This window comes from Echinops telfairi, unplaced genomic scaffold (assembly GCF_000313985.2).
Source record: "Echinops telfairi isolate 266 unplaced genomic scaffold, ASM31398v2 ScPeMD7_23;HRSCAF=83, whole genome shotgun sequence".
NCBI classification, from domain to species: domain Eukaryota; kingdom Metazoa; phylum Chordata; class Mammalia; order Afrosoricida; family Tenrecidae; genus Echinops; species Echinops telfairi.
This window is the reverse complement of record NW_022103920.1, coordinates 38,323,249-38,336,372: the sequence shown is the minus strand read 5'-3', so window position 1 is coordinate 38,336,372 and position 13,124 is coordinate 38,323,249. Positions and strand designations below refer to the sequence as shown.

General features: G+C 38.9%; 1 protein-coding gene across 1 annotated transcript in view; it reads left to right on the top strand.

Annotated features, from left to right (window-relative positions):
* The window catches only part of DUS4L (dihydrouridine synthase 4 like), a 24,249-nt gene that overhangs the window by 5,691 nt on the left and 5,434 nt on the right, over nt 1-13,124 (top strand). The window contains exons 2-5 of the mRNA XM_045288891.1: nt 3,016-3,150; nt 5,022-5,143; nt 11,076-11,193; nt 12,246-12,368. Of these exons, the coding sequence (XP_045144826.1) occupies nt 3,035-3,150; nt 5,022-5,143; nt 11,076-11,193; nt 12,246-12,368 (479 nt within the window). The 5' untranslated portion in view covers nt 3,016-3,034. The remainder of the gene's footprint in view (nt 1-3,015; nt 3,151-5,021; nt 5,144-11,075; nt 11,194-12,245; nt 12,369-13,124) is intronic.

The following is a 13,124-nucleotide window of genomic DNA, read 5'->3' as shown; positions in this document are numbered from 1 at the left end:
TTGTACGAGGAGAGACTAAAAACATGTAAAAAGAGACATTGTATGTGAAATTAGGTCCTATGCCCATCCATGTTCGCATGTTGCATGTGTATGTAAAAACCACCCCAGAGGAAAACAAGGTTAAGTGCCACTGCCCTATAGAATAAAATCTTAAAAATCTCAACTTTTTTTATATTACTATCTAGTTCTCCCTTCCTCTCTAATCCAGCTACAATGACACTGAACTACTTATGGTTTGCCCTAACGTGAAGCAGCCTCATCCTTCCATAGCAGTGGTTCTCCACCTTCCTCATGCTGTGACCCCTCATGTTGTGGTGACCCCCCCAACCATAAAATTATTTTCATTGCTACTTTATAACTGTATTTTTGCTACTGTTATGAATCGGATGACCACTGTGAAAGGGTCATTCAACCCACTGCTCTATAGCTTTATATGTATCGTTCTCTGTACGTGAACATTCCCATCTCCAGTGTTGTGTCAGTCCAAACTTATTCCCTCCCCTGTTGATGACTTCCTTCATTTGCCACAAAGCACCTTTTTATTTATTTTATATCCACACATGCACATAATCATTAGTGCTGTCACAGGGAACCTTAGTGGTATAATGGTTAAAGTGCGTGCTAGCTAAACAAGAGGCCCGCAGTTCAAACCCACAAGTGGCGCTGTATGAAAAGACCTGATCTGCTCCCATAAAGAGCAGTGTAGGAAACCCTTTGGGGCAGTTCTACTTTGTCATATAGCATCTCTTTGAGTTGAAACACATTTGAAAGCAAAGAGCAAGAGCTATTATAGGTCTTACACTGTTTTGTGTAACTATATCTAACTCCCTAATTCTTGAGGGCACAGAAGATGTATTTTCATTTGTATTTCTGGCATGGAGCAGGAACTAGGTATTTGCTGAATGAATGAATAAAAGGTGTTCATGCCCTCAGGGACTCCGGGGGAGGCAGACGTGTTGTTATCATCCTCGCTATTTTTAGAAAATAATTGCAAATACAGGCGATACCATAGCAGAGTCAGGTCTAGGGTGTGGTGGGCAAATAAGAGGAAGGCCAACTCCGTCTGGGTTTCAGGGACAACTGTTGGAGTCATCAAGGTAAGAGGTTTTGAGGACAGGAAAATTGGGAGCCATTAAGATGTGCAATAATTAGCTGAAGGCGCTCCTTGGGGGAGGCCTGGGGAGATGGGCAAGCATGAGGGACTGGTGTTAGCATACCAGGATATGAAATGCAGGAGAGAAGGAACAAGTGTGACTCATGAAGAGGAAACAACTTCTCTGCTAGGTAGGTGGTTTATGTCTCTCTAATCAGAAACTGATATGGAGGAAAAAGGGATCTAGTAACCACTTTTTTATTAATTCAGATTGATGGATAAGTGATAAGTAAAGCCATTTTATCTCTCTGCCTCCCGAAATCAAGTCTATTTATCAATGCTTTTTGGGTTAACTTCCCAAAAATTTGACGTGTGTTTGGAGCAGTTAGACCTTTCTAAAGTTGGTCTGTATCTGTTTCTAAGTTACTAAAGTCAAATATTGAAGTACAGAATGCAGTAACACTGATAATAATAAGATGCTGAGTGTGACAACTATAAACTACCTAAATTCACCAAGTGCCTTTTTGAGTATAAAAAGTGACTTACTATATAATTTTGTCATCATAATTTGAATTTTCACAAGGGAATTCCATACTTGGTTTTTAAAAATTAATTAAAGGCAGGGGGAAAATGAAGGTGTTTGGTTTTTGCCTTTTGATTTACAAATACAAAGAATAAGATTTGAGGATAACAATAAACATTACAGGATATCTTTGAAACACTACCTGCTTAAAAGTTGTGTCCTAATGTTCTAAAAGCTGTCAGTGCCCATAAAGGTAGAATTAGTCAGTATCCTATTTGATACTGTAAAAGAAGTTAAAATTAAATTTTGGGAGCCCCCAGACATCATGAAAAATGTATTTTTGGCAATCAAAATCATCAGAATGCTATAAATTCATCCAGTGAATATACATTTTCTCTATGCTGTTATTCGATCCTGTCTAGCCAGTTCCAACTCAGCAACTCTGTGTCCAGCAGAGCTGAACACTGCCCAGTCCTGCACCATCTTCATCATTGTCCCTGTGTTCGATCCCATTGTTGCAGCCACTGTATCAACCCATCTTTTCAAAGCCCTTCCTCTTTTTCACTGCCCTTCTATGTTACCAAGGGTGATGTCTTTCTCCGGGGACTGGTCTTTGCTGACAAAATGTCCAAAGTACGTGAGACAAAGTTTCACCATCCTTGCTTCGAAGGAACATTCTGGCTGTACTTCTACCAAGCAGATTTGTGTGTCCTTTTGGCAATTCATGGTACTTTCAGTATTCTTTGCCAACACCATAATTCACATGCATTGGTTTTTCTTTTGTCTACCTTTTTCATTGTCCAATTTTCACACACAAAGGAGGCTATTGAAAGTAGCATGGCTTGGGTCAGACGCACCTTCACCTTCGAAGGAGCATCCTTGCTTTTCAACACTGTAAAAAGTATTGTGGAGCAGATTTAACAAGTGCAATGTGTCATTTCATTTCTTGACTGCTGCTTCCCTGAGCGTTGATTGTGGATCCAAGAAAGACAAAATCCTTGACAGCTTTAATCTTTTCTCCATTTATCATGATGTTACCAGTTGTGAAGACTGGGATTTTTTTTGCATTGTGTTGCAATCCAGACTGAAGACTGCAATCCTTGGTCTTCATCGGCAAGTGCTTTAAGTCCTCCACGATTTCAGCAAGCAAGTTTGTGTCACCTGTATATAGCAGGCTACTAATAAGCCTTCCTAAAATCCTGAGGTCGCATTCTTCATATAATACAGCTCCGATTATTTGCTCAGCATACAGATTGAGTCGGAGGATACAACCATGATGCACATCTTTCCTAATCTTAAACCATGCAGTTTTCCGTGTTCTGTTCACACAACTGCCTCTTGATCCATGTACAAGTTCCACATGAACACAATGAAGTCTCTATACAAACTGTCTTTTCAGATTTAATACAAATCTATTCATGAAGAGCAACTGCCTAAAAACCACAACATGCCAAGAAAGAAAAAAAGATCCAATTGAAATGTTGCAGTCTGGACAGCTGGTAAAAGTCTGTGCCCCAATGGTTCGATATTCAAAGTAAGTGTTGTAAATGGTTAATGAGCTCAGATTTGATTCGTTTTTGTGTGTTGACTTTTTAAAAGTATTGCAAGACCTCCCCACCAGCTGGCCTCTTCACATGCCTTCCTTTAGAATCCTGAATAAGCTTGGGTCCTTGTGCTACTAATTGCAAGGTCAGCAGTTCAAAAACACCATCCACTCGGAAGGAGAAAGATAAGACTTCCCATTTCCATAAACAGTTACAGTCTCAGGAACATACAGGGGCAGTGCTATTCTGTTCTATAGGGTTGCTAGAACAGACTAGATGACAAGGATTTTTATTAAGGGGGGGAGTGTGTGTGCGCATGCACGCGCGCGTGCGCGCATGTAAATTAATCACAGAGGACCAAGGCGTTTTACTCCCATAGAATTATGGTCTTGGAAACCCACAGAGGCAGTTCCAGCCTGTCCTATAAGATCACTGTGAGTCAGCATTGACTTGATGGGAGTGAGTTTGGTTTTTGGACAACAATTAACCTTTGCAAGCTTCACTTTTTGTAAAAACCATGGTATTTACAACTCCCACCTACAAGGATATATATTAAGGTGAGGAGATTTTAACACTGGTGTAGCGGGACACCATTGATAAAACTCATATCCTGGCGAAATAGCCACATGGCAGCCGAAAACTGTATACCCTAGCTTGTGTATTCTTTCCAAAAATCAGGACTTTTTAAAAAATGCCATGGGACGCGGAAAAAATTGTTAAAAATCAGGACTGTCCCGCCAAAAGTGGGACGTCTGGTCACCTTAATATATATAAAACCAAAAACCCACTGCTGGCAAGTCGATTCCAAGTCATAGTGACTATAGTTCAGAGTAGAACTAACCCAGTACCTTTCCAAGCATTTAGGAAAGCTACTGCCACCCTTTCCTTTTCCCAGGGAGCAGCGGGTGAGTTCAAACTGCCAGCCAACCATTTTTGGTTAGCGGCTGAGTGCTTTCCCCTGGGCCACCGGACGTTCTTTTAAGGTCATAACTCACCTACTACCACGAGGTCAATTCGGACGCATGGTGACCTTTTTTGGACAGAGTGAAACTGCTCCAAAGTGTTTCTGAGACTGTAAATCTTCACAGGAGCAGACAGCCTCAACTTTCTCCCATGGAGCAGCTGGTAGGTTTGAACCACTGCCCTTGACATTAGCAGCATGGCACTTAGCCCACTGTTTCACCACCATTCCCTTAATGATATAAAAAAAAACTCACTGTGATTGAGTCAATGCTGACTCATAGTGACCCTCTCTGGGTTTCTAAGATTAACTGTTTACAGAAGTAGAAAACCAGTCTTTCTCCTGAGGAACTACTGGTGATTTTGAACTGCCAACCATGCAGATTGCAGCCCAACTCTTAACCACTATACCACCAGGGCTCCTAATAAAGATATAGGGGATATTAAAGTGATAATAAACATTCATGGATGCTTTTTGTGTGCACCCAAGTCTTCAATTCTGTGGGATAAATGTCCAGAAATACAATTAGTGGGTCACATCATACTTGAAAGGCTAGTTTTATAAGCAGGTTTAGCTTAGTTTTATAAGAAATTGTCAAACTTTTTCAGTGTGTGTACCATTTTATACTCCCTCCAACAATGTTTGAGTGGTTCCGTTTGTCCAAACCTTTATCAACATTTGCTATTACCCCACTTGTTATGCTAGCCATCCAGAAAAGTGTGTCGTTGTCCACATATGTGTATACAGGATACATCACAGGAGGGATACCTTGACCTACTTAATTCTCCCAGAGGCCAAACTCTCCCTTAATGAGTATTTAATAGCTAACGAAATTAAACTTGGAAGTATATATGAGTATGGTGTTTTCTAATATCTAATTAAAGTTTTATATGCTCACAGGTTGGCTTTTAGAACCCTAGTAAGAAAATACAATTGTGATCTGTGTTATACCCCAATGATAGTTGCTGCTGATTTTGTCAGATCTGTAAAAGCCAGGGACAGTGAATTTACTACAAACCAAGGTATGTGAAACATTTTTTAAATTAAAAAAAAAATCCTAACTATCAAATGTATTCGAAGATAATGCAATTCAGAGGTTTTATTTCTAAGTCTTAGTACAGAATTGTTACTCCATATACAGGATCAGCCGCTGTCCTTTTCTAAGTGAATCGTGTGCCTGGGGTGATTTTTCTGGGTGCATTATGAATACAGCTTTATATGGATTGTTAGAATAGATTACAGGCCATACTGACTTTTCACAAATGAAAATGTTATCATACTCCTTCCTTCCTTTAAATTCTTGGATTTCTCATTGCCTGTAACAATGGGTCTCAAAGTGTGGTCCCCAGACATGCAGCTTTACAACCACCTAGAAATTAGCTTATCATGTCTATTCCAACTCAGAGCAACTCTTTAGGGCAGAGTGCAGCTGCCTCTGTGGGTTTCCAAGACTGTAACTCTTGATGGGAGTACAAAGCCCTGTCTTTCTCCTGCAGAGCAGCTGGGGGTTTCAAACTGTTGACCTTGTGGTTAGCAGCCCACACTAGACCTGCTAAGTCAGAAAATCTAGGATGTGGTCCAAAAATCTGTGTTTTAACAAATTTCCAGGTGGTTCTGAGCATGCTAAAGATTACAAACCATCATCAGTCTTAAAATATTTTCTTTCTGCTGGTAGCAAATGTACAAATGTGCTTGACACAATGGTTGGATACATGGATTGTGATAAGAGTTGTACGAACCCCCAATAAAATGATTTTTTTTAATTACAAACCACTGACTTACAGAATCTGTCCATATCTGTGGGTAATGCACAAAGTCTGTCATGATCTAGCACCTCTGAGTACATATTCTACAGTCTTATCTCCCTCAGCGTCTCCATGCAGCCTGCTCACCGTCTTCTTTTCTACCTCACAAATCCGGCTAGACCGGAGGATGTACACTGGTACAGATAGAAACTGGAAACGCGGGGAGTCCAGGACAGATGATACCTTTAGGACCAGTGATGAGACTGGCAATACCGGGAGGGTGGAGGAAAGGTGGGGTAAAAAGGGGGAACTGATTACAAGGATCTACATATAACCTCCTCCCTGGGGAATGGTCAACAGAAAAGTGGGTAAGGGGAGACATCGGTCAGTGGTAAGACATGGAAAAATAATGATTTATAAATTGTCAGGTGCGAGGGTGGGGAAGGGAAGGGAAAGATGAGCTGATAACAGGGGCTCATGTTGAAAGCAAATGTTTTGAGAGTCATGAAGACAACAAATGTACAAATGTGCTTGACACAACAGATGTATGTATGGACTGTGTTAAGAGTTGTACGAGCCCCCAATAAAATGACTTAAAAATATATTTTCAGCCTTAGAAACCCTAGGATGTAGTTCTATTCTATAGAGTTTCTATGGATAAAAATCAACAGCAAAAAAAAACACCCCAAAAAGAATCTTAATTATCGTAAGTCCTAAACATGCCTCATCCTCTCACTTCCAGGTGTAGACTACCCTGCCCAGTCATGCCTATCCCCCAGATGCCTATTTCTCTGGCAAACTACATTTCCTGATCACATTTCACGCCTACCTGCCCTCTTCAGAATATGTCTGCATTACTTAATCAGACTATATTACAATTCCCTCCATCAGGGCTTCTCTCACTGGGCTCCTTGAGGGCTAGAATTATTTCTTATTAGTGTGTATCCTCAGTGTCTAGCACAGTGCTAAAAATATATTAGACTAATAAACAATTACTGAGATATTATAACGCTCCTGGATTATAAAGGGGAGTGTACACTACATCCTCAAGAAGAAATAGCAAATTCTTTTATCAGAATCCTATAAATGAGCTCAGTGGAGTCCCATGAGTATCCTGATCAGTGCATCCAAGGGGCAATACCCCCAAAGCTATATTTAGCCAAAGTCAAGTGCACCTTATACAGAAAAATAAGAAATACTTTAAGGAACATTAGACTACGTCTATCCAAAGTTCATAACATCTAACCCAACGGTGAGGGGGGAAAAAAAATGTTCTTAAAACTTAGGAGAGCTCTGATTCATTTCATCATACTAAAGTGTAAAACTTTTAGATGTAGCAAAAGACCAAACATAATACTTAAAACAACAAAAGGGAAACACTTGGACGAGGCTTGATGGGTGCCATCGGGCCTGTGCACATTCTGTCCCAGCAGAAGGGAGCAGTGGGCCTGCGCCGTTCTCGGTGTGTGTTGACTTTGAGCCCACTGTTGTTGCCACTGTGCGATCCATCTCCTTAGAGGTCTTCCTCTTTTTGGCTGCCCCTCCACTTTGTCAAACATGATGTCCTTCTCCAGGACCTAGTTCCTCCTGACAATTTGCCCAAAGTATGTAAGACAAAGTTTCAACACCCTTGCTTCTAAGATGCGTTCTGGCTGTGCATCTTCCAAGACTGGTCTGTTTGTTCTTTTGGCAGCCACGGTGCTTTCAATATTCTTTGACGGCACTATTAGTTCAAATGCATCCATTCTTGTTCGGTCTTCCTTATTCAGTGTCCACCCTTCACATGCACATCAGGCCATTGGAAATGCCATGAACAGTTTTTTAAGTTTTATTGGCACATAATTTACATATAATACAATGTAATAGTTCAATCGTTCTTATCAAGGAGAATTGTACAATTACCACCACATTGATTTTAGAGTACCCCCCAACCCCCATGGTTATATTGTCATTACAATGAGTTGTACACTCACAAACAGTTCTAGTGCTCCCTCCCCCTCCTGCCTTCATTTTTATTCCTGAAATTCCCTCTCCCTCCCTATCACCTATCCCTGCATCCCCTTTTAACTCTGATTCAGTTATTATCACTATGCAGCTATTCCTCCTGTGCTTCACAGCTGGGAAAACCATCAGAAACAATAAAAAACAAAATAGAAATAAGGGGGTAAGGATACAATAATAATATCAAGACAAAAATACAAATAATGAGTAAGAAAGAAAAGACCCCATCAACATTCAAAAAGCCAGGAAAGCCCCAATAAAATGATTTATTAAAATAAAAACGCTAGGGAAGAAATTTCTGTCATGGGACAAATAAGAGATACTTGCACCCAGAGCAAATTCAGGTTGGGTCTATAGGGAGGACAACTGGCCACCTAGCAAGTTAGATCCAGCATAATCAAGATTGCATTGGTCTCTGCCTGGTATGAAAGCTGTTCGAGACTCTTGCCTGTGTCTAAGGCGGATCTGCCAGTGGCTCAGTCTGACCAGATCCTCTGCAGATGGGTTTTGGGCTCCCACTGTCCTCTATAGCCTTCTACAAATTGGGTGTTCATAATTTTAGCTCTGATACATTTCCCTTTGCCATATTCAGATTTTGTAATTGTCATCTTTGGATCACACAAGCTGGTTTGCTTCTTCCATGTGAACTTAGTTGACTCCTCCCTTCGATAGATGGCTGCTTGTTTGAATACAAGCCTTTATTTAAGACCCCAGACACTATTCCAGTCAATAGCTGGGCAGCATCTACTTTCTTCACCACACTTTGCTGTAGCACCCTTATCTTCAGTGATGATTTCATGAAGGTGAGTACTGAGCAGGGCCATATTATCAGACCTAATTGTTCTTGAATTGGGGCTAGAGCTAAGTAAGAGCCAATACTCCATCAGCTTGTCCGTGGAGTTTGCAGTCTCAGGTTTACTTTGGCGGTCATAAGATGACACAATCACAACCCTTAAAACCAACTATCAATAGCAGCCATAAACCAAACAGAACACACGTACACCCGAAAAGAAAAAAAGAGAGAAAGGGGAGGTGGGGAGGCAAGCTACAAGCAGGAAAGCAAAAACCCATGTTAAACAAAGAAGTACAGCATTATCAATCACCCTGCTGGTGTATAAGTCGATTGCTCTATTATCATCATCAATATTCCCAATGACCCAGCACTCCACATGCCTGTATGAGGAGTCTGGGAGAGTGCAGTTCCACCTTTTGCTGCAACCCATGCGTTTTGTCCTACAGTTTGATCTCTCATTTAGTTGGGCTCTGTTAACCCTTAGGTATTGTGATTGATGCCCATTCTTCCTTGATCTGTTCTTCCAACTGCAGATCCCTGCTCAACAGATCACACCATGAACATTTTAAAGAAGTCTTGTGCAGCAGATTTACCTAATGCAATGCATCCTATAATCTCATGACTGCTGCTTCCATGAGTATTGATTGTTGGTTCAAGCAAGACGAACTCCATGACTTCAATCTTTTCTCCATTTATCATGATGTTACCCATTGGCCCAATTGTTAGGATTTTGTCTTCTTTACACTGACTTGTAATCCATCCTGAAAGCTATAACCCTCGAGCTTCATCGCCAAGTGCTTCAAGTCCTCTTCACTTTGAGCAAGCATGGTGGGATCACCTGCATGCCCAAGTTGTTAATAAGCCTTCCTCCAATCCTGATGCCACATTCTTCATGTAATCCAGCTTCTCTGATGATTTGCTCAGATAACAATTAGCAGGCTTAATTTTTTTATTAATAAATCATTTTATTGGGGGCTATTACAACTCTTATAGCAATCCATACATCAATTGCATCAAACACATTTGTACATATGCTTTCATAATCATTTTCAAAACATTTTCTTTCTGCTTCAGCCCTTGGTATCGGCTGCTCTTTTTTCCCTCCCTCCCCCACCTTTGTGGACCCCTGATAAATTATTATTTTCTTATCATACATGTCTGCTGTCTCCCTTCACCCATGTTTCTGTTGTTTGTCTCTTGGGGGGTGGGGGGCGGGGAGGGAGGTTATATGTCGATAGTTGTAGTCAGTTCCCCGTTTCTCCCCCTTCTCCTCCCACCTTCCCTCTACTAATTTTTTTAATTTATATAAAAACCTACAAATAATAGAAAAAGAGAGATCACAAATAAAAATACATACATGTTGGATATATATTATAGCATAAGTTGTAAGGAAACAAAAACTTTCATCTAAATTGGTGTGTGTCTGTACTGGTAACCTCTTGAAAGAAGACTATAATTACCAAATTGTTGAATGTCTATATCCAACAGTTAATATATATGGGAATTTACCCTATGAATATAATCACAATAGCATGCAGGCAGTAGTATCCCCATTTTGGCTTTTCTTTTTTTTCAAAGGCTGAAAAAGAAAAACAATCTAGAAATGGAATTTTATGCTATGCATACTATAAAACTATACTGTATAATTTTATACAGACAGTGGAATATTGGCCACTAAAAAGAATAAAACAAGAGGTGTAAATTATCTTGCTATCATGCAGAGTGCAGTGGTTTGTTTTTCTGCATTTTGTTTGCTATGTTTCTCTGTCTATGAACTCCAGGATGGGTGGAGCTATAGAGGCAGTGACTGCATCAATGGTCTCTTGGGGAGTATGGGAGGGAGGTTAGGGGCAGGTGGGGAGCTGATGACAATAAATGTAAGAAGTAAACATTCTAAAATTGTGAAAGTGATAGCACTTTAATATGATTGAATTATTGGATTGTATTACATGTGAAATAAACCTATGCCACTAAAACTTTAAATTAAAAAAAAAGAAATACAATAAGAGAATAAAACAACTCTAAATTCCTCTCCCAGATATACCAGGAAATAAATCAGTAGGCCTAATAGTATTTGATGTTCACATTTGTTTACGTTTTGTAAGAATATGCATAAAATGGTTCTAGAAGGATATGATAATAAAATCTCACCTTTAAGAAGAGGATTTGTGTGTCAAGAGCATGAAAACTTTAATCACATTTTGTACTGTTTAATGTCTTTTCTAAATATAAATTGCTTTTAATTAATTTTAAATGCTTATGTCAAAGCCATCTTATTTAACAGATGCTTCTTGGACTAAAAATAACTATGATGATTTTATCCTGTTCAGATGTTAGAGTCTGGTATCATTTTTTTATGTGTATAAATGTGTTTGGTTTCTTTTTTTTTCCTTCTGTGACTTTTCATCCTATCAGGTGATTGCCCGTTGATTGTTCAGTTTGCTGCTAATGATGCAAGGCTGTTAGCTGATGCCGCCCACATAGTCTGTCCTTATGCGAATGGAATAGACATTAACTGTGGTTGCCCTCAGAGGTAAAGCTCAAAGAAGTTGGAAGAATTGAAAAATAAATAATAAATAGTCTATGTGAACATGGTGAATTATTGTTCTAGTTCTCCAAAACTTAGAGAGGAAGAAAAAGGGAATTAGAAGACCAGGGCTTCATATAAGCAGCAAAGAGAAATTACTAGGAACAGAATGACAAAGGCATTTTCTAATGGATGTGCCAGTATATAGACCCCTGAACTGTATTGTCTCCCCCACTGGAATTTTTATGTATGGATCTGCCTTGAGCCAGACTTATAAATATTTATGTGAGAATCTGTCTACGTTTGTAATAATCCCTAGAATGTGTTTTTGTTGTTGCTTTTTAATCTGCCATTTCAGAGAATCCTGCCCTACAAACTCTTGATTTTGGAAATCACCACATCTTTTCTCCTAATTCATTTTCTTTTTAAAAATGTATGTCTTAAAATAAACCTCTTATTTCTATACATTTATTTGGCTGGTTATAAGTAACCAGATGTTGACAGTATGTGCTTAATCTAACAAAACTGACTCTGCCATCCGGGCACTACTAGATCATCTGTCAAGAATTTTAAATGTTTATAAAGAATAAAATCAAGATGTGAAGCCCAACATAATCCAAATCTGGTTAGATATGTTTGTTTACTTATTAGGAGATTTAATAAGCAGTAAGGCAAAAAATATCTTTCTACTCAAGTCTACTGAAACCTTGTTATGTGTAAATAAACCTCAAACTTGGAAGTAAGAAAATCTGAAGTAATTGCAATTAATTACAAATACTTAAATCTATTGTGGTTGGCTGGATTTCACTTTTCTAATTTGCCAATGGAAACCACTTCCCCAAGTCCTTTTTGATCTGGGAACATATTTTCCTAATCTCATATTGATCTACTTTAAAATGTGGGACCTATCCATTTTGAAAGCTTGCTTCTATTCCAGATCACTGGGTAGAGAAATAGAGAAATTCACTTACATTGTAATGCTTCCATTGAGATTTTAGTCTTCTCTTCCATCTGTTTACAAATCCTGTATTTCTTTTTTTTTTTTTCTCTTTATAAAGGTGGGCAATGTCAGAAGGTTATGGAGCTTGCTTAATAAATCAGCCAGAGCTTATTCAAGATATGGTGAAACAAGTAAGAAATCAAGTGGAAAACCCCAGATTTTCAGTCTCTATTAAGATAAGGTAAAGATAGGGTTTTAATCTACTGACGATAGTCCATTACAGGCAGTCCGCAGGTTATGGACAAGATTACTTCATAAGGGTGTTTTCAAATTGAATTTGCAGCTAAGTCCCAACAGGAGCACATGACTCTCATTTTAACTTGAGTCCAAGAAAAGGCTCAAGTCTTTCCAGTGAGTTCAAAGTTGCGCATGAAGAAATCACGGTGATTGTGATGAATAATGTGTGTTCAGTAGTGGTTCAACTGTTTCAAAGTGACGGTAAGTAACATTAAAGGGCAAGTTCATAATCTGTATTTAGAAAATATTCCTTTTGTCCAGATGGCAGGAACTAAATAAATTGGTAACTGGTATATGGATATGTTGAAATAAAGATCCTTAGTAAATAATAATGTAACCAGAATTTTTATTTACAATCTAAAATAACTCCTTTTTCTTCTTTTTATTTTTTTAAACAAATATTAAAATATCCCCTTATTATTAAAAACTATTCCTAAAAGAAACCCTAAATTTTTCCATGTGCTATTTAATTAACACTAAGAAATGTTCCAGGCAACAACAGCAAAATATATACAATAAAATGTACTAGATATGTGCACTAAAAATTTTTTTTCTAATATTTTATTAGGGGCTCATACAACTCTTATCACAATCCATACAGACATCAATTGTGTAAAGCGCATTTGTACATTCATTGCCCTCATTCTCAAAACATTTCCTCTCCACTTAAGCCCCCGGCATTAGGTCCTCATTTTCCCCC